This window comes from Mugil cephalus, chromosome 15 (genome assembly GCF_022458985.1).
Source record: "Mugil cephalus isolate CIBA_MC_2020 chromosome 15, CIBA_Mcephalus_1.1, whole genome shotgun sequence".
In the NCBI taxonomy this organism is placed as follows: domain Eukaryota; kingdom Metazoa; phylum Chordata; class Actinopteri; order Mugiliformes; family Mugilidae; genus Mugil; species Mugil cephalus.
The window spans coordinates 23,018,799-23,040,522 of NC_061784.1; the positions used below are offsets into that span (position 1 = coordinate 23,018,799).

At 41.3% G+C, this 21,724-nt stretch overlaps 2 protein-coding genes across 2 annotated transcripts in view; one reads left to right on the plus strand and one right to left on the minus strand.

Moving 5' to 3' along the window:
• Positions 1-1,470: 1,470 nt before the first annotated feature.
• LOC125020970 (putative fibroblast growth factor 1) lies at positions 1,471-21,288 on the minus strand. Its single transcript, XM_047606679.1, has 5 exons — positions 21,269-21,288; positions 6,013-6,093; positions 3,723-3,936; positions 3,281-3,384; positions 1,471-2,493 (listed from the first exon to the last, which is right to left on the minus strand). Exons 2-5 carry the CDS (start codon positions 6,052-6,054, stop codon positions 2,308-2,310), a joined length of 546 nt encoding a protein of 181 aa, XP_047462635.1. The 5' UTR covers positions 6,055-6,093; positions 21,269-21,288; the 3' UTR covers positions 1,471-2,307.
• The window catches only part of LOC125020969 (rho GTPase-activating protein 26-like), an 82,424-nt gene continuing 75,328 nt past the window's right edge, over positions 14,629-21,724 (plus strand). The window contains exon 1 of the mRNA XM_047606678.1: positions 14,629-15,468. Coding sequence (XP_047462634.1) covers positions 15,315-15,468 — 154 coding nt within the window. The 5' untranslated portion in view covers positions 14,629-15,314. The remainder of the gene's footprint in view (positions 15,469-21,724) is intronic.

Here is a 21,724-nt window from a genome sequence, read left to right on the forward strand (position 1 = left end):
GTCCTTGTTCAGTTTACAGTGAATGATTCCCTTCCTGCCCTGCACAGCCCTGCAGGCCAGCGGCCAACCAGGTTCATGTGTGTGTGTGTGTGTGTGTGTGTGTGTGTGTGCGCATGTGTGTGTTTGTGTGTGTGTGGCCCGGTGGAAAGAAGAGCACACACTCTCCTGTAAATGAGAGGTTGTGTAATAGTGAGTGTTTGTGGATTAACAGCTTTGTGTCCAGGAGTAAACTTTTCTGTTTTGATACTTTTTTTTTCCACTCTAAATGTCTTGGAAACACATTTGCAATTAAAAACAATGACTACTAAGCTATTTTAATCACTCACTGGTTGTTTCCGCACATGTTCTCTCAGGCTAAATAAACTGATCCTAGTTTAAATACAAAAAAATAATAATGCAAATTACATCTTTTTGTAGAACCTTTAACGTGCAAACTAGTTAATTATGTGTGAATGCAGCAGTGGAGTAAAAATGTGCTGCGCTTCCCTCAGAAAGTGCAGCAGACCGGACGTATTTGTACAGTAATATTATAGCGGACGCACTCACAAGTCAAAATAGTGTTAATATACCATCTGAGAACGTAAAAAATTGCCCTGAAAAACAAAGTCTTGGGGATGGAAAGTGGGAGAAGGCAGCAGCAGTTTGCTCGGCTCTGATCTGAAATTTACACAAAGTCCTTTTTTTTTAAAGTGGGAAAGTCGAGAACTATTGCTCAATTTGAAATAGTAATTTGTCACACTCCTGCTACTTGGATAAGTAATAATCCTACTGTAATATTCCCCTGCCAGCTCCGTTTAAATCCCACATTAATATAGGAATAGTTGTGAGACATGAATCAGCTCCAGTCCTCCCAAAACATTTTAAACCTGCGCTCCAGCATTTCTTTTTTTTTTTTGTTTTAGTTTCTTTTGGCACAGTTGAGCTCTGGAGCAACGTTTTCAGGCCATGTTCAGTTTCAGCCGTTACACATTAAGCGTGGATTAGATGAAGAATGCTTTCAAAAATGCGGTGAAAATACTCGGATCGGGGTGAATGGAGGGGCCTCCTGTTTGTGTTGTGCTGCCGTCAGCTGTCACAGCTTTTATGGCTGCAATAGTTTTCAGTCTGGCTGCATCAAACTTAGACACTTTTTACAGTGTTTAAGGATTAAATTCCTAATTTCAATGTCATGCGATGGTGTTTTTGTCATAATGTCTCTGTAATTCCTTTTTCCGATGTTTCCCTTTTACGCCGACCTGCTGCTACATCCTGTCAGACGGTAAATGTGCTGTCGTAACCCTCCTACAGCCTCTACAGCTGACTAAACACACGCTTTGTGTTCACGGTTTACTTTTGAGCGCGCACGGATGATAAAACCCAAGACAAAAAAAACAGTGGAGCTTTTAATTCCCTTCAGAGAGAAAACCTGAAACAATGCCGCCCCCTTGTGGCCAAACATAAACACTACAATGAAGAACTACAATGAAAGAGTCAATTAAACATTTATTTATTGATAATAATGCAGATTTATTTCATACATGTAAATACGCTGAATACAATATATATTAATTTGTGAAAATGTGTCAAAATTACCTTTTGCATATATCACTATTAAGTGTCTGTTACAGTTTTGTGTAAAAATTAAATACATCTTAATAAATAAATATTCACGATAGTCATTTAGCATAATGGTACAGTAAATAAAATTATTATTTATATATATATATATGTGATATTTTATGCTAGAGAAAGAAAACAGAAATATTAATGTGCTTAAACGGAAAGAAATAATCGCTTCAAAGTTTTCACATTCGTCTTTAAAGACACAACTGGCACAAATATGGCATCAGCTCCTGCAGCTCTTCCTAACACAAGCAAACATTCACAAGTCAAGGCACTGAAGTAATTACAGTTACATATTTACGATAAACATCCTACTGTACTGTGAACAAACTGAAATCCTTTCTTCCTCCTCGTCTCAGTCTGAATTCGCTCCAGATGGTCGTTCTTTTTTTTGTTTTCTTTTTTTATTGCTCTGCTGGTTTCCTTTGTACCAGACATGATCAATCGTAAAACTATTTTTGTGTGAAAGCTGTTCTTTGGCTTCCTCCCAGCTGTGGTATGTCAAAGTGAACTCTTATTTATCAAACCTGACACCATGCGCCGATGCCCCACGTAGCTTCAGCCTGCGTGAGGAGGAGCATTCGGTCCTAATAAACATTATTAATATGATGATACTGGTTTAAAGTCGCCTCATTATACGTCGTCCAGCGTAACATTGAGCCGATGCTTTACATTAAGAAGAAGTTCCTCGTGCTCATGTTTGGTTTACGTGCTGCCTGCAGACCTGGGCAGGAAGTAGACGCCCTTCTGACCCAGGTTGGTGTCGGGTCCCGCTTTGGGTTGGCCGTTCCTCTTCAAGGCGACGTACCAGCCGTACTTCTGAGAGCGATACGTGTTGTAGTGGTTCTCCTCGTACTTCTCCAGAAAGTAACACTCATCGTTCAGCGCTTGCTGAGACACGAGCACGTTGGGAAGGGAAAGAATTCAGTGGGAGAGAATTAGTTTTATTGTAAGTCGTATAAACCAGTGACGTTTTTCAGGCTAAGGACTGAAACTGATGAGAGACTGAATAGGGATGAACTAAAATACGTTGGATATATATAAAAATGTCTAATCAACCAAAGATTTTGCGACCTTCCTGCAGTACCTCCTTGCCCCCCTAGGGGGTGGTCTAAACCAGTGATTCTTGTGGTTTGTGGTGTAATTGCAAAGGATCTGTGAAAATAAAGTGATTTAATTTATGACATTTACAGAAAGAGGATTATTTTTACTCTTTTTCTTTCTGTAATTCTCTGCATTTTATTAAAATATCTCGGTTGCATCGTTCAAAGTTGATGCATGATGCTGTTAATACAAACTTAACACGATTGTGCATCAAATTTTGAGGCCCGTACTGTTACAGTGGGCATGCACCATTCACATTTCTTAATAAACATCTGCAGGAAGGTGTAACTGTGCGTGCTCAGGTTGATTCTCTGATTTTTATGATCTATCCTGAGGATGGAGAGGTTTCCTCAGGATAGAACCACCGGCCTAAACGCGAAGTAGAATCTGTTAATTGAAATTTCCCAATGACATAATTCTTACTCACAATCACAGTTTATATTGTGCAAAAAAATCGTGTGGTAACGCTGTGATTTTCCAGTGTTTTGAAACGGTAGAAAACAGCCATAAAGTAAGAGTGACTTGATGAAGATCTGTTAGGAAAACTTCTCAGACAGGCCACAGAAACACTCACCGATCCGTAGAGGCGTCCATGTTTGTTCATGGCCAGGTAGCGTCCGGTCGCCTCACCTCTGATGACCACCACTCCGACGCTCACAGCCTTCAGCCGCAGGACGTCTGCAGAGCGAAACATCATGACGCATTACAAGGTTAAAGTGGAAGATTAAAAACCCCAATGTAACAACCCACTTCCTAAAAAACAAATATTTGCCCCCTTTTTTTTTTTTTTTTTTTTTTCAGGGAAACCAGACGCTGTCATCCACATGTGTACACAGGGTTAGAATTTATGATCACAAACCCACATCTCTGGGCAGCTTCACCACGAAAGTTCAAAAGCTTTTCTGTTCAGTGAGTCCAGATGACTTCTAACTAAAAACCCACTGAGCTGATGTTTTTTATATTTATGTGATCACGTTAAAACCCCAGACAGATGTTTTTTTTTTTTTGTTTCTCACCGTACGGGTCGTCTTCCATCCTCCCTCCGCTCACGGCTCCGTCCGGTAAAATCCTCAGGTGGTATCCTCCGTTCTTGCTGTAGAGCCGGGTTAGCGTCCGCTGCTCGTGGCCGGACAGGTCCAGGGGCGCGGGTCCGAACGGCAGCACCGTGACGTCGCCCTCCGACATCCTGCAGAGGGTCTGAGGCGTGGGCGAAGCCGAGTGACGTCCCGTCTGAAACGACAGAGCAGATCCGCTGTGTTCACCGTCCATGTCACCTGGTGTGCGGAGAAGAAAATTCCTTCCCTTCCTCTCGCCTCCTAACGTCTGTTCCCTTCTCCCTTCTCCCTCTGTCTGTCTGCGTCTCTGTATGAAGTAGTGATTAAAGCAGCCAGGAATCACCTGGATGGAGGCCAGGAATACGGAAACATGACCCGACTTGTTTTCTGACTCTTTTTTTCTTTGTGAAAATAAATCATTTCCAGACGGTGGTGACGTAACGTTGCACCTGAAATCAGTGCAAGGCCAAATAAATACCAAGTAAAGAGCAACCAGTGACTGAGATGTGAGTAGTTTTATGTAGTGATGTCTGATACCAGGTATTTATCAGAATCAAAATATCGATACCTTCGATACTTCACAGGTTGTGTAGTAACACAAGTTTTCATTTTATAGTTAAACCAAATTTATTTTTTACTTATTTCTATTTTTAGTGTTTGAAACAACATTTTCACATATTTTGTACAAAATAGTACATAATAAATGAGGCCACTACCTCAATATACTTCAATACTACTTTTAATTGAATAAATAAATGACTCTGATCTTTATGATGCTATGGTTTTTTGGTTTACCACACACGCTGAATGTACACAAAGTATCGGATCGGTATCAGAAAGGAAATTGGTGGTATCGAACATCACTAACTGAGAAATGCAACTAGTTTTATGTAGTGAAGTCGGATCAATACTGAATTATTGATACTTCTGATACCAGGTTTTTATACTCAAAAATCAATTCTCAAATCAAAATATCGATACTTTTGATACTTTAATCATCCGAGGTAAATGTAGGAACACAGTGGAAAGTAACCAAATTACTCTGATGTCTTAGATTTTTTAAAATATATATACATTATTTGCACAAAATACTGGATCGACATCGCTGATATCAGCCTGAATTTTACTCGGTATTGGATTGGAAAGGATATCGCCAACAGGAGAAAGAGGAGGAAGCCCATTAACGTGAGGCTATAATCCTCCAAGGAACAATGTAGCCTTTCTCCTCACACTCTCTGAAGCATCGGTTTGTATTAACACTCTGCCTTCAGTTGTCAAACAAATCACCAGAAATCTTTCCACTTGTGGAGCTCGTATCCAGCCTTTCCCATTCCCCGTCTGCCTTACCCGTGAACTCTCCTGCTTCCTCCGGATCTGATCCAGAAAAAAACAAATCAAGTCGGTCCTGAAGCCACAGTGTCAGTGTAATCCCTGTAACCTTGGCGAGTCGAGATCCCAGAGCAGCAGTAGCTGTCATGAAAGTGTGTCCTGTGGAAATGGAAAAAGTCGGCGTCGCTGGTGTAACAGCTCTGGTCTTTGTTATCATTCGAGCCCAGAGGTAAAGCTGCCTGAGCAAAGCGAGTCAACATCTGGAATCTGGAATTCCATCTGGAATTCCTTGGAAGAAGCGCGGTGAAAGACGGGGGGGAAATGAGAGCGGGAGAAGGAAAGTGAAAGCCGCGAGAAGGAATGTAAGGCCTTCCCACTTCCTGACAACGAGACCTGGAGAGGAGGAGGGTTATTACGGGTTGGACTCTGGGACCTTTTCGGACTCGGCGGCAGGTGGGAATGACGGCAAAAGTCTGAGTCGGACGTGCAGATGTGTGGGAGGTTTTTTAAAAAAAAAAAAAAAAAAGAAGAAAATTTTTCATGCTGCAGAAATGCTGCAGGTTTTGACATCTCTTCACGAAACATTAAAACCTGAAACCACAAACCGGCTCAGCTCAATGTTTTAATCCCTCTTTGTCCATCGTGTGTGGTTCTGTTTCATCATTTTTATTCCTTATTTGCTTTATTTGTCTGTCACTGAATTGTGAAATAGGGCGTTTACATATACTCCTTCTTCTTCTTCCTGAAATCTGTTGCAGAATTCGTTAAATCTCTAAATGAATCTGGAAGCTTTGTCGTTTCATTACTTAAATGTCTAATGTAACGCACTGTTTCCTCCATGCAATCGTGTTTTTGTTTCTCTTATTTCTTTTATCCCCAAAAGAAAAGTTTAATCTTAGCGCGACAAATTAATCTCACCTACCTGTGAGAAAATCATGTGACAGTTCCCCGTGTGAGCCAGCATGTCCTCTGCTTCTTCTTCTTCTTCTTCTGCTTCTTCTTCCTCCTCTTCAGAGGGTTTTAAAGAACGTATTTGTACTCCTTCCATCCCTCCCTCCCTCCTTCCCTCCCCCTCCTCCTAATAACGTCAGAGGGCTCATTTTAACAGGACGGCGTCAGGACTAAAATTACCAGCCTGCGCCAGGGAGAGACGAGGCCGAGACGCAGTGACGCAAGTGTGTCCCGGCCGGTGGGTCCAACCAGATCCCGTCTGCATCTCTCAGCGCTGATACACGTCCTCCCGGAGACACTGGTGAGCAACACAGTGTAAACATCCACCAGTGACAAAGGAAATGACTTCAGCTCCCAGAATGAATCTTACATAAAGCCTGGAATCTGAGGCAGCCATAGGTCCAAGGAACGAACGAATGAATGAATGAATGAATGAATGAATGAATGAATGAAGTTCAAACATTTGCAATATGTAACAATTTGTAGAAAGGAACAATGATCATAAACCAACATCTGTTTGAAGGAAGAAGTCAATGTTTTAACTGTTCCTCAGTTTGTATCTATTACATAAGTATAATGAATGATTACATAACTACATAAATATTCATATAAATACACACTATATACCTGATACATCATAAATAATAAGATTTATACTATTTCATTTCAGTTATGATAAATGCGGCTAAATAAAAGATGCAAAACTATCCAGTTTATTGTTTTATTGTTATTTATTGAACTGATGGAACTGAAATAGTTACACACACACACACAGCTGATAAACTAAGTGTTTAACACGTCACAACTTTTCATAGTAAACATATTTATAAAGATGCTGTCGGTATGAAATGTTTTCCAGTTCATAACTTAAGTTATGTGTAACATCAGAGGGGAAAGTATAACTGATATTTAGTCATTGTTGGTGATGAAGCTTCCAGACGCCTCTTGTTTGGAGGAACTAGTCTCATACGTTGCTCCGGTTCTTCCACAGAAACAGACTTTAGATCTGAAAGGTTCCGTGGGCCTCTTCTCTGAACTCTGAGTTTTACTTCTTTCCAGCTGGATTCCAGTCAGGTGTCATGTCTGCGTCGCTCTAGCGGCTCTATTTTCCTTCTCTGAAGCCAGCGTAGAGTTTCCTTGGCTCTGAGTTTGGGATCATTGTCTTACTGAAACGTCCACCCTCGTTTTTAATCTTCTTCATTCTGGGCGACGGCAGCAGATTTTTATCAAGAACGTCTCGGTACATTGTTCCATTCATGCTCCCTTCAGTTATATGAAGTTTGTCAGCAGCATACGCAGAAAAACAGCCCCACACCACGATGTTCCACCTCCAGACTTCACTGTCGGTGTAGTGTTTCTGGGCTGATGTGCATGTTGTCCTCAAAACAAGAGTTCAGTTTTGCTCTCACCTGACCAGACTATGTTCTCCCGGTATTTTACAGGCTCGTCCAAATGTTGCACAGCAAACTTTAAACGAGCTTCAACCTGCTTTTTCTTCAGAAATGAAAAGAGTCTTGCATGATGAGTGTACAAACAGGACGTGGCCGTGAGTTCATCGCTTATTGTTTTCTTTGAAACTATTGTAGCTGCTAATTCCAGGTGTTTCTGAAGCTCCAGAGGTTCTTCTGATAATTCTTTTCACTCCTCTGTCAGAAATCTTGTGAGGAACACCAGGTCGTGGCCGGTTTGCGGTCGAATGATGTTCTTTCCACTTCCAGGTGACAGTTCTCACTGGAACGTTGAGAAGTTTAGAGAAATCCTTGAGGAACCAACACCATCTGAATGTTTTGCATCAATAAGGTTGTGAAGATCTGAGAGAGTTCTTTGCTTTTACCCATCATGAGATGTTCCTGGTGTGACACCTTTTTATAGACCATCAGTTTGGACTGAACCAGCTGATATTCATTTACACTGACAGGATGTCTTTCTGATCACTGAGAGATTTCAGCCTTTCAATACGTTTTCCCTGTGTCATTTCACATTATTACATGTTATTTCTGAGCTTATTTGTTTTGGTTTCTTTCTGTGTATGGATTGCTTGGGTTTTGGGAAAATGTGACGTCAATAGAACCTTTAAAGACATGTTTACTATGAAAAATTGTTATTTTACCTGCTGTATATATACAGTCAGGTCCATAAATATTGGGACATCGACACAATTTTAATCTTTTTGGCTCTATGCACCACCACACTGGATTTGAAATGAAATAAACAAAAGTGCCTCCCACTTTTTGGGGGACCAAAAGTATTGGGACAAATTAAAATATCATAAATCAAACTTTCACTTTTTAATACTTGGTTGTAAATCCTTTCCCGTCAATTACAGCCTGAAGTCTGGAACGTATAGACGTCACCAGACGCTGGGTTTCATCCCTGGTGATGCTCTTCTTCTGTCTTCAGTTCCTGCTTGTTCTTGGGGCATTTTCCCTTCTTCAGTTTTGTCTTTAGCAAGTGAAATGCATGTTCAGTCGGATTCAGGTCAGGTGATTGACTTGGCCATTGCATAACATTCCACTTCTTTGCCTTAAAAACTCTTTGGTTGCTTTCGCAGTTTCGGGTCCTTGTCCATCTGCACTGTGAAGCGTCCAATGCGTTCTGAAGCATTTGGCTGAATATGAGCAGATAATATGAAACACTTCAGAATTCATCCTGCTGCTTTTGTCAGCAGTCACATCATCAGTAAATTCACCAGGGAAAGAATTCTTCTGTCATCCACCACAGTTGTTTTCCTTGGTCTTCCAGGTCTGTTGATGTTGCTGAACTCACCAGTTTGTTTTTCTTTGTAACAATGTTCCAACCAGTTGATTTGGCCGCACCTAAAGTTTTTGTTATCTCTCTGACGGGTTTGTTTTGATTTTCAGCTTCACTGACAGTGACAGCTCTTTGGATCTCACATTGACAGTTGACAGCAACAGATTCCAAATGCAAATAGCAAACTTGAAATGAACTCTAGACCTTTTATCTGCTCCTTGTAAATGGGATAATGAGGGAATAACACACACCTGGACATGGAACAGCTGAGCAGCCAATTGTCCCATTACTTTTGGTCCCTTAAAAAGTGGGAGGCACATATACAAACTGTTATAATTCCTGCACCGTTCACCTGATTTATATGTAAATACCCTCAAATTAAAGCTGAAAGTCTGCAGTTAAAGCACATCTTGTTTATTTCATGTCAAATCCATTGTGTTGGTGTATAGAGCCAAATAGATTAGAACTGTGTTGATGTCCCAGTATTTATGGACCTGACTGTATATATACAGATATATGTGTGTTTATATCACGTATATGTCTATGTTTATGGCAGTTGCACGGCCTCCCTACTGTTGAATGGATTAAATATTATTTAAACAGCTTAATACTGAATGCAAAATGATCATAATACTATTTATTTATAAATAGCACCAGAAACCATACAGTAGGTACCAGGTCTGTACTTAATCTCTCCATCAGTTTGGAGTCATTGGCCTGAAAAGCAGTGAAGACTTCTGTGCTACATGAATATACCACAAACTAAGTAATTACAATATAACAATCAGAACTATTTCATTTATAAAAGGTGGTTATTTGAAAAAAAAAAATCAGTTTCTATGTCATAATTGTGGAAGATGCATCAAAAAGCCTCATGAATGTTGAACTGTGACACGTCTCAAAATGCTGAGAATCTATTTTTTTCTACGTTTGCATGACAATAAAGAGCCGTGGGTGAATTATTCACAGCCTCGTCTCCTTCTAATGGAGCCGCTTCTCTCCATAATTCATCCTCTAACAGTGCAGGAGCATTTTAAAACCACTCAAACCAACCGTTCTCAGCGTGAGAAGCAACAGTATGAAGGGAATGTGCAGCAAAAAAATAAATAAATAAAAGAGGAATGGTGACGCTTCCCTTTCATCTGTTTATGGCCACTTTTAACCAGGAGGGGGCAGAATAGGTCAAGGTTTTAAAAAGGTCAAACAGTCATTTAAACAGAATTTGAAGCTTAAATCACGAACATAAGGCGTCGTTTCATGTTGGGACCTGAATCTTTTTATCTTAATATTAAAAAGCCTTTATTGAGGCCGGTGACATGAACACAACCAGTTCAGGGAGCTGGTAGGTTTCATTCATTCATTCATTCATCCCCACAGCGCTAACTGTTAGCGGTCTAATGGTTAATGGGTTGGTTGATTGCACTGTCTGCTGCATATCAGCACATTAGACCCTTTATAAAACCGCACGCTGAGACACTTTGGGACCGAGACACTTTGAGATGCCTGTATATAAACGCTCGTGTGTCTCTTCTCTCTCTTCTTTGAAGTGATGCACACACAGTGTTTCCCTCTTCTGGAAGAATCTGGATGTGAACGCGAGCGACTCTGCACGGACGACTGCAAACAGGAGAAGGTTGGAAAACGATTCAATGTTTCGTCACTGACGTTACGAAATATTCCCGTTTTACCGTTGTTCACTACGGTGATGAAATCCGTTTTTATTGAGCTTAATCACGGCTCCGTCTTTATATGTTTGTGTATAAGAAGCTGCTGAAGTCAGTAAACATGATGTCATGTTGGGAAATGGGTGAAATAACCAGAAGCATGTAGCTACTTGTTTAAAGAAAAACTTTAGTGAACTTCTGAGAGTAGATGCTACATCCGCTTCTTTTTTCTTTTTAGTAGAATCATCATGAAACGGAGCCAGAAGGACATTATGTCCTTTTTTATTTATTATTTCTAGTTTTCCTCCTTATTGTACATAAAGAAAGAGTGAGATGATGAGTGTGATTTAGATAAAGACAGTGAAACTGTGCATTTAAGTCTCATGCTGTGAAGCTAAAAACTTGTGCAGATAAAAGTTTTATTTTGTGCAAAAACAGAAATATTATTTGATAAAAAAAGACAAACATGGTTTCAAGGTTTATTGAGCGCGTTTTACTTTATGTTTATTGCGACAAATAGTGTTTGTCTTATCGTATTAATACTCAGTGTATTTAGCTTTGGTTTTAAACAAACTAAACTAAACATTTTGAACGCTAAAATATTGCCACCTGGAAAAAAACACTGGTAATTCTGATCTAGAACCGTCGCTGCTGAGTAGGTGTTTATTTCAGTCACTCTGGTTTAATTTTTGGCTAAAAAGTTACTGAATCGTTTCAGATCGTTTCGTTCTAAATGAACTAAAATCGTCCTTGAACCGTATCGGCAACCGTGAACCGCGAATCGAATCGAATCGTTGTTAAAATGAATCGTTAAACTCCTACTGAGAAATAATAATAAAAATTAAATGCTGTAATTTGTTCACTTTGCATGTTCTAGCAGTGTGCACTGTGACATTTCTTCTTTCTTCTGTTGTAATATTACACCAATCAGCCACAACATTATGACCACCGACAGGAGAAGTGAATCTTGTGACAGTTCAGTGTTTCTGTTGGGAACCTTTCGGACCTGGTTTTCATGGGTGTGGATGTTACTTAGACATGTAGCCCCAACCTAGACCAGACCAGACCAGAGACCCCCCTCCACCCCATAGCAATGACACTCCCCTAGAAACCCCCCAAAAACCTGGAGAACAGCACAAGGTGTTGACCTGGCCTCTAAATTCACTAGATCCCAAACTGACCAAGTATCTGTGTGATGATCCGTTTCTATTCTCTGATGAGGAACAAGGGAAGGTGGTCATAATGTTATGCCTGATCTGTTTAAGGGATTAATATTATCATCAGTGTATATATTATTTTACTCTGTGGCTGTGTGTTAATCCCAGATATAACCTGTGTGATATTTTACACTTCTCAAGAGTCAATCCTGATCCAGCTCCAGCTAATTCCATTCACGTCCCAGTTTGTGACGCTGATGAACACGTTCGCGTTAATCGAATTGCAAACCGGTTCCTTCTGGTTCCTGTGTTCGCCTCCTGCATCTTCACTCACATGCAAACTACAGGCGACTTCCTGTAAATGGCTGACGCCGTGGCAGATGGAGAAATGAGCAAGACGCGAGCAGGCGCCTCGATCCGCTCTGGCAGAGGAAGTGACACGTCTAAATCTGAGACGTTTCTACACGTGAACCACAAGGGACTAAAAAAAAAAAATGTGTCATTGACTTACACTGGTGAGACAGAAAATGAGATCAAAATGAAGACCCTAACAGTAAAGGTGGCCTTTATAATTATAATTATAACTTAACTTAACTTATACATAAGGATTTTAAAAAGGCCTCGATGACGTCATAGAGGAAAAGCAACAATATAACAATTAAAGTTAAACACATTTAAACATATGAAGGAAGTTATTTCCCTACGAATCATTTTTATTTGCCATTTACACCTGAACTTATGAATGAAATAATGAATTATGTTTATATCATTACGCTCAGTAGTTAATGTATGTGTGTTGCGGTTACTCTCTAAACATCAACACAAGTATAAACTAAGTAAGAATATTAAAATAGATTAAATAAGCCTGATATACACCACTTTTTAGTGGTAGTTTATGTCTTAACAAGCAAAAATCAAACAAATAAAACCCTAAAACATGTTTAGTTGGGCCAATAAATACTAAACTCCTTGCGCTGCAGCATCCCGCCAGCAGACGGCGCCAGAGAGGATACACTTTGTTTCAGATGACGTCAGCGTCTCCTCCCACCAACCAGGTTACAGGGACGCGGTGTGCAAAGATCGTCTATGGTGGAGAAGCTGTTATTAGAATTAGAATTAGAAAATCTTTATTTGACCCACAGTGGAGAAACTGCAGTTTACAACAAAAGGGCAGAAAAAAAACATGTTCAGGGAATAAAAATAGAAGGAAAAATACTAGTATAAGCATATATACAAAAAGTATACAAGTAGTACACAAAAAGCAGCAGGAAGGAAACACCGTCTGGATCTTTCTTCACACAGAATGAAACAGTCTCTCACTGAATAGTAATTAGATCTAAATATAAACAGGACGTTTCCTAGTTGTCAGGTCCCACTTATGTAACTTTCAGTGCCTGTCGCTCAAAATGATTTTTTATTTCATAGAAATAAAATGAGTTCACTGATTTGATCCTCTATGTACTAACACGAATGCTCCCTATGTTTGTATTTCTTCACTTTAACACAGTATCTTCAAACACTGAGTTACTCCACAGATTATTACGTCTGCAGCTACATTCATAGTTTTTATTTTTAAATTCCTTTAATTCTTGCCACAAGATCTTTAACATGAAGTCTTTAATTCAATGTACATTCAAAACATCAAACTCAAGATGCGACAAAGAAAGAACATGTTTCTTTTCTGTCTCATGAAGTGGACGATAAGAAATAACTTGTCCTCCTGCTTGTTTGAGTCTAACTTTAAAGTCTCTGAATATTTTTAAAGGACGTCATGTATTAAGTCTGGAATCATGCTTTAGCTTTAGATGGTACATTTAATGTGACGGGAGTATCAGGTCTGGATCGATGTCTAACATCTGCAACTTCTTCCAGGGAAGGAAGAGCGATGATCTTTTGTCCTGTGTCTGCAGAGACTTTTTCCAGAACCAGACTCTGAGTCCGTTTGTCAACGTGCTGACGATTTTTTTCCAAAAACACGGAGAAAGTGAAGGCGTTGCCGTGCGTTTTTGGTTACAAGTGCGTTTGTGATATCAGTTCTCGACTCCTCGCTGAATGAACAATGCTCCAGCCTGTCTACCTCTTATATTCTCAAACTGTCATGTAACATCATCATCTACAGACTAAGAGTTTGCAGCGTCTGCTCAGTCCAAAAGGTGAGACACGGGACAGAATGATGTTGTCTCTTAGACATGGTTGTCTGTCTTATATTATGATCCTACCTCATCTTCTCATTTAAATGCATTGATATCTTTGTGACACAGTAGTTTCAATCTGAATATCAATAATACCGATATCAGGGCAAGTATCGGTGTCGGATCGATACTATCGTGAAGGGATCGATACTTTTTGTTACTGTTTCTCTTCTGTGCGTCCAGTACTTTACACTTCACAGCTTCTCTCCAGGTCTGCAGGAGCTTCACCATCTCCACCTGCATTAAACGGTGGATACGGACACAGTTTGATACTCAGATCCTGGTATCACAGCAGCGTCGCACAACTGGAGCTGATGCTGTTATTGAAATGTGTCGGTTCTTCGGAAGAGAAGACAACAACAAGGGGATGTTGACTCAGTTCTTTGGTTGAAAATGAATGAGCCAACATTTCTCTCTCTGAGCAGTTTTTATATTTATTGTTACAATGTTGCTTTTCTTTACTTTTATACTGTTAAATTGTTTTATACTGTAGTTAGTTTAGAAAAACGTCTTATTTGACTAAAATATTTGTCCTGTATTTTATCATAATAAACTAACTAAAGGTAAAATCATTATTAAGAAATATTAAGAAAAAGTACCGGTATCGGCCATATTATCGCTGTATTTACTCGGTATCGGATCGATACCAAAACTCTCAGTATCGCCAACTACTTCAAACTGAGTTGAAACTGAACATCAGAGCGGAGTGAGACCTCTTCGGATTTTCACCCTGCCATCCTCAGCCGGACACGCCCCCTCTCAGGGGTCAGCTGGTCCCAGCCCGGGCCTCTGATTGGCCGAGGCGGACGTCCGTCGGGGCGTGATCCGGGTCGGGGTAGGTTGGTTACGGGCTGCGGCGCTGAGCTGAGCGGGGCTGGAGGAGAGAGCATTGCATTTAAAACCGCCCAGGGAAGACACCGCATTTACGAGTTTAGTTTTTTTTTTTTTTTTTTTTTTAATTTGCTCCTCTCTCTCTCTCACTGTCTCTCTCTCTCTATCTCTCTCTACCCCTCCTTCCTTCCCTCCTTCCCCTCTTTCTCTCCCTCCTTTCTTCCTCTCCTGTGTTTGGACTCTGTCCGGTCCAGAATGAGTTGGTCGAGAGGAATGCAGCACCGGCTTCACCTGAGCAAGTGGACGTCTTTTCTCTGAAAGCCCACTTATTTCCTGCCTTTGGCTTTTATTTTAATTTATTCTTCATTGCTTCCTTCTCTTTAAAGAATCCCACCTTTCGGTCGTGTCAAGTTTTTTTTATTTATTTTTTTTTTTTAAAGAGGACGGTTATGCAGGTAGTGATTCCTCCAGGATGCACCTCCGCCCCGTTGTTTACATCTTGTAATTGGATTTTGCAGCAGTTGTAGTAGCAGCAGCAGCACAGGTTTTCTCCCCTGTCCTCCTCCTCCTCCTTCTCCTCCTCTTCGCCTTCGTTATCCTCCTCCTCCTCCTCCTCCTCCTCTCGCTGGGAGCTGTGTGTCCCGGGTGGTCCAGCCTTTGCGTCTCGCTCGCAGCATCATGGGACTACCTGCCCTGGAGTTCAGCGACTGCTACCTGGACAGCCCTCAGTTCAGGGAGAGGCTCAAGTCCCACGAGCTGGAGCTGGACAAGACCAACAAGTTCATCAAGGAGCTGATTAAAGACGGCAAAGCTCTGATCCAGGCCCTGAAAAGTAAGTGGAGCAGGAAAAAAAAAATAATCTGCAAAAAAAAAAAAAAGGAAATAAAAAAGAATCTGGGTTTTGGTGCATGTGCTGCTGTTTTGGAGGGAATGATGATGGAAGTTTGAGGTGTGTTTGGAGGAGAAACCTGCAGCCCTGGAAGTCACATGAAAACCTCACTACTTTTTTTTTTTTTTTGTGTGTGTGTGTGAGTGTGTCGCACTGATAAGACACATAACAGAATAACAGAAGCCGGGCGGGTGATTGTGTAGCTGTGCATCGTGTCCTCTCGAGCTGTCGGCACATTTGTTCCCGTACAGTTCACGCCATGAGTTATTATTCGGAGGGAGTGTGTGTGTTTGTGTGTCGTGCATCATCCACGCTGATGAGTGCTGGAATTCATATTCAATGCTAAGCCACCGGATGCTTCAGGAAAGCTGTTATTAATGACATAAGGAAGTGACTTCCTTTTGTCATTAAGGACGAGCTCATGAATGAAAACCGAGAAGGAGGAGAAATTCTCTAAATCTTAGTCTTTAAAGTTGACTTTCAGATTCACACACTGCAAGTATTCAAGGAACTTGTTTGTCTTTATTATTATAGTAAACACACATTTACATGAACCGTAACCAAGAGGAACCTGAGTGTATGCACCGATCAGCCACAACATTAAAACCCCCGACAGGAGAAGTAAATAACATCAAAACCATCTTGTGACAATTCAGTGTTTCTGCCCGGAAACTGTTGGACCTGGTTTTCATTGGTGTGGATGTTACTTAGACATGTAGCACCCACCTATACCAGACATCTCCCCCCTCCCCCCCAAACCCATAGCTATGACACCCCTTGATGCACATGCATGCATGTGAAGAACAGCTCAAGGTTTTTACGAGGCCTCAAGGTGTCAAAGTTCATTAGATCCCAAACTGATCAAGTGTCTGTGGGATGATCCACAGATTAGTCACAACTTTTGAAGACACAAGGGAGACCCACTAGTAGTTGTTATAAGACATTTTTATTTTAGATTAAAACAAATCAAAAGGCATGGATGGTAGCAGGAACGAAGGAGCATCCCTGCTTCCAGGCTGAAGCCAAGTCGAGCTCGTCTCCAGAGGGATTAATTGATCAGAGCGCTCTCAGCTCTGCATTAACACCAGTAAAGACACCATCATCAGTATCTCAGGTGCCTGGATCTGTAGCTGCAGCAGGCGACTTAGCTTTAGCTACAAGTAGCAGCGGATAGTGGAAGTCAGCAGGTCACAGACGAGATAGAAGACGATTGTTCTCTTCCAGTGTAATTATTTAACACCGATCCTGAGAGGGTTCGTGCTGGATTTTTACATAACCTGAACTTTGCACCTGTGTTAAGTTATCGGCCGTACCATAAAAAATAAAAGTTAACGAGCTCAGTCCTCTGTCACCGCGAAGCCCCGGTCAGCTGACGTGCGGCCATAAAGACGACTTTTGTCCGTTAGTGACATCTAGAAATCAAACAGCCTGACGTTATTCGCTGAGGTCAGGGCGACAGGGAATCATTTCCTTGTTCTGCTCTGTTGTCGCAGTGTGCTGCCTAACAAAGAGCAAATCAGCAAATCTTTTCTAGTTAATGTTTTTATGCCCGTGCTCTGCAGCGTTGTGCGCTTTTGAATCAGTTCCCTTCTGCACAGCTCGTACCTCGACATCTCCTCTTCTTCATGAAGCATTTAAAGGGCGTGTTGCTCTCTGGGAAGCCCCCTAACGTTTTGTCGGTTACTAAATGATGCTGGAGGAGGTTTCCCTGATCCCTCATGTCACAGCGACTACAAACAAATGTTAAACATTTATGATCAGAACTGGCACAGGCTCCTCTGATATGAGGAAACTAACTGTGTGAAATAGAGACATCCAGGGCTTGTTATTAGAGAGGTTGTGACACACCAAGACGACGGTTGACTGCTGAACCAAAATGTTGAAGCGGTGGCAGGACGTGTCTTTGAGGGAGATGACACAAACTTAAGGGAACCAGTGCGCAAGAAAAGGATGTGACGAAAGTGAGCGAATGGAAGCAGTGTAGACCCCTTCACATTGTAGTTTTTTAAAGGGGCGGGGCTTAGCTGGAGGCAAAACATCTCAAACTCTATAGCCTCTAAACGCCGGTTAGCGTATAAGGCATTTTTTAGAGAATATACTAATACATTCACTGTATGATGTGACTATATTCACCGACTGGATGGACGATTTGACCAAAGGACACAGAGGGGACAAAGTCTGGTCTGTCTTTATTGAGTGAAGCCTCTCCAACAAAGATTTTACGAGAAGGAAGTGGAGCCACTGAGGACGGGAACGTAGCAAATGCAGCTTCTGCTGTGACACCCCCGAAACATGCAGCTAATGTTGAGTTAGCTGGCGGTTAGCATTAGCATTTACATGTAACAAGAATCCTCTAAATAAGGATTAACTTAAAATAATTTCAGTCTCAATTTATTCTGACCCATAGCACTGTCCAGGCCTAAATTGGTGATCCATTACACATTAATCTTATCTGATACCAAACAACTGTCAGTGGCTGATATGCGATAAGACTTCAAGTTCAATTTTTAGATTTTGGCACCAAACTTTATTGCAAGAGGACATTTTCATGGTTGACAGTGACCGCGTTCACCTCAAGCTTCCCTCTGTTTTGCCTCCAGCTAAACGCTGTGACATCACAGTGACACAGTGACATGAAGGGGTCTATGGGTTATAAGCTCCACCCCCTCCATGTTAGTGGGTGGGGCTTAATTAGGACTTGAGCTTCCTCCAGACTTGATAACCTGTGTCAGTTTGGTCGCCGTGTGTCCCAGCGCAACTTTTTGTCCCAGTCTGCACTTGTTGCTACTAGTTCATGCAAGTGGATTAGATTTGATTATTTACTGATGAAAACATAAATATGATTGTACTCAATTACTTACTCATGGATCCTAGTTAATCCCACAAAACCGGTCTTTTGATCTAGTCTTTATTCTGGTTATATGGCCCCGCCTAGTTGCTTAGTTAGAATCACAAATCTTGGTCTATTCTCAACTATGAAACCTCTAGTTCCTAATGTTACATGTTGACTTTTGTCAGTTTTGTCCCACAGACTACGTGTTGCAAAACACAATCGTACAGCTTGTGTAATTTTCAGCTAGCGCACGGGTTTCGCACATCGCCGCTGCTGCTAATTTATAGCAACACACCATCCTGTTTGTGGGTGTCAAACTGGTTTACGCAGCGAGGACACATGTAGACACTTTGAGACCGATGCCGGTACACATGCACAAACTCTGCTGCAGCTCAGTCCATGAAAACCACAAAGTGTCCCCTGAATAAGTACATCTGAAACATACACAAACTCGGTGACAGAAGCACGCAGATACTGTTTATATCTATATATATATGTGTATATATATATATATATATATATATGTGCACACACTCAGTTACAAACACGTATGTGTTGGCCAGATGTCATTTAAGGGCAGACTTGGCTTGTTATTACGCAGCCTGTAGAAATGTCTGGTTCTCTGCTCCACCTCGAACATGACACGACTCAATCAGCCAAACAAACCCTAATTACCAGCCGGGCCATTCATTGGTGCTGGGGGGGGGGGGGGGCGAAGGGGGGACGGGACTCTGTGTTTAGGCAGATTTTATGACACAGACGCATGATGCTGCCATGTTTTCAGCTGGAAGTGTGTCACTTGGCTCAGCTCGGTTCCATGGCCTAAGCGTCTGCGACTCCGGGAGTTTGTTGCAGAAAAAGTCGTGGAGCAAAACAACTTCCAACTAAAATTGGATTCTGCAAAACTTAAGAAAAGAACCAATGTCGTTTTTATTATTGCATCGGGTCGCTGATTTTTTTTACAGGTGTTGGTAAAATGGTTTTGTTTTATGAATAGAGTGACACTTGACTGGTGAACAAACTGATTCATGATGTCATGACGTTACGGCTGCTCTGGAGGCTGCAGGCTGGTTTTTATAAAGCGTCTTGACACAATTTGTATTGTTATTCGTGCTATATAAATAAAATTGAATTTAATTGAGTAGTTAATTTGCCGCCCTTTTACTCACACTTAACTTAAGGTTCCATTAGCGTCGTCCGTTTAAACTTCCTGTGTTTGAGACACTACGAGATGGAAACAGTCGTATAATTGCAAAAAAAAGAAAAAGAAGCAGTTGATTTCGCCAAATTTTGCAATTTACAGCGTTGTATTATTACCATCTTGTGTTATTTGTGCCAGGCTTATCTCAGTAAATGGTTCGATCTGTGAATCTGCGGCGGTGCTGAAGGGGGGTCAAAAAATCTTTGGTTGATTAGACATTTTTTTTTTTACGTATTTGCAATATTAGCAAAAGAGAAGCTAACAGTGCAGCTCGCTCCCATCAACATCCATTCATCCGAGGTTAGATAAGAGCTTCTCCCTGATAGATTCAAAGTTAAAACCTGTTTAACCATGTTTATGTTTATGTTTAATGCGGTTGCACAGCCACCCGACTGTTGCACACATTTGAATTAAAAAAAAACAAACATTTGAACCTGTGGATCATTTGGATAAATTGCAAATTGAGTTTAATATAGAATGAATATAGTTGGCCCCTGGTCTGAGAAACGTTGACCTAAATGTTCCTGTTCTTTTGGATATTTTTGAATTTGCATAAGAACTGTTCCGGGTAAAATTGATGGGATTTTTTGGACAAAGACAAACCCATGTGTTCTGTATTAAACTCGGCTTAGTGCTACTTATAAATATACATCATTATTGTCATTTTTTTTTTAAACGTGCAACAGCGTTCGTCTGGGGTTTCACCTGGAAACTGAAGCATCTCTCTTCCAGTTGCTTTAATAAAATATGTTGGATTCATGTTAATGTCTATTTAAAGAAATTTTAATTTGTGGGGCAAAATCTAAAAAATATATATATAAAAATGTCTAATCAACCAAAGATTTTGCAGTCCCTCCCAGGGCTCATGGACGCCGTGTTGAAGACCTATGATCTACAGTAGATATATGACAACAACTAGTTTAATATCTCAGACATTCACTGTCATGGGGCAGTTATTCACGCATGAATAACCGTCTGTCTGTCTCTGTCTGTAGTTGTGAAGTCTGTCAGTTGTGAATCTAAAAAAAGCACGAGCATGTGTAATGCATTATGCTCTGCCTTTTAATTCCCCTGCAGTAAATCATCAAGTTTTTTTTTTTTTAAACGATACTGTTGTGTTGCTGTGGTTCTCTAGAATCACCACAACCTCTGTGTTACGGTCGACTAGAAACAGCTGGGTCTATTTACAGGACCTGTACCAGTGACGGTCCCCACACAGTACACCTGTGGCCTTTTTTTAACCAGCATTAATGAGGTTTATATGCACTTTAAACCAGACGGAGGATTCACACGCGCTGATCCACCGTTCAGCGAAGACAATAGACAGAGAGGTCGTACGTGGTGGCAGATTGTGAAACCATCACACCTTCACTGCACACATTGTTCAGGTTCACAGTCGAGTTTCACCATAAAACTGAACATTTCTCGTACCTAACGTTTTGGCGAGCGAGTGCATATGAAAGTCTTGACCCTAGAAACGTGCACATTGCTCAGATATGTGCACATGTTGCTGGTTAAAAACAGCCCCACGCCCATTAGCGCCATCTCGATAATAGCTTCATTAGCTGTGACTCGCAGTTGAACCTTTAACTGCCCGTAGCAACGGCCGGCGGAGGAGTAAACAGTGTGTAAATGTCCTGCAGAAGGAGAAGTTGGAATTCCCTGCGATGCACCGAGCGCTGTCGCAATGCATGACCCTCTCTTCCTCCTTCTTCTTCTTCTTCTTCTTCTTTGCTCTTTTACCTCCCGTCTTTGTTTCACTGCTGTTGAGTAAGGAGAAGTGTACAAGCAGTCACTCAGGGCCTCAACTGTCAACTGTGCTGATAAATGAGGGTCATGCACCCCCCCACCTCCTCCACCTCCTCCTCCACCACCTCCTTCACCGCCTCCTCCACCAGAACTAATTCTCAAGTGTGAACCCTCGCTTTAAAAGAAGAGCATGTGCCGGGGGGCAAAGAAGAGGAAAAAGTATGAGAGAACGAAGAAGAGGCGGCGGTGGTGGTGGAGGAGGAGGTGGTGGTGGTGGTGTCTTTAGAAGCTCGGCCTTATTTTCTATTTTCTGGAAGAGTAGGAAGAGGAAGGAGATGGAAAGGAGGTGCAGAGAACAAAGATAGAATTGGGGACAGAGGAGGGAGGCGTCTGAAGTTATTCCTTTAAATACATCA

Bases quoted from the DNA above. Each gene is read 5' to 3' on its own strand.
- LOC125020970 (XM_047606679.1), bottom strand. From the start codon at position 6,054: ATGCTGGCTCACACGGGGAACTGTCACATGATTTTCTCACAG. The intron at 3,937-6,012 runs GTAGGTGAGATT...CTGTCGTTTCAG, and splicing joins GTCACATGATTTTCTCACAG to ACGGGACGTCACTCGGCTTC. The intron at 2,494-3,280 runs GTGAGTGTTTCT...CTCGTGTCTCAG, and splicing joins ATGGACGCCTCTACGGATCG to CAAGCGCTGAACGATGAGTG.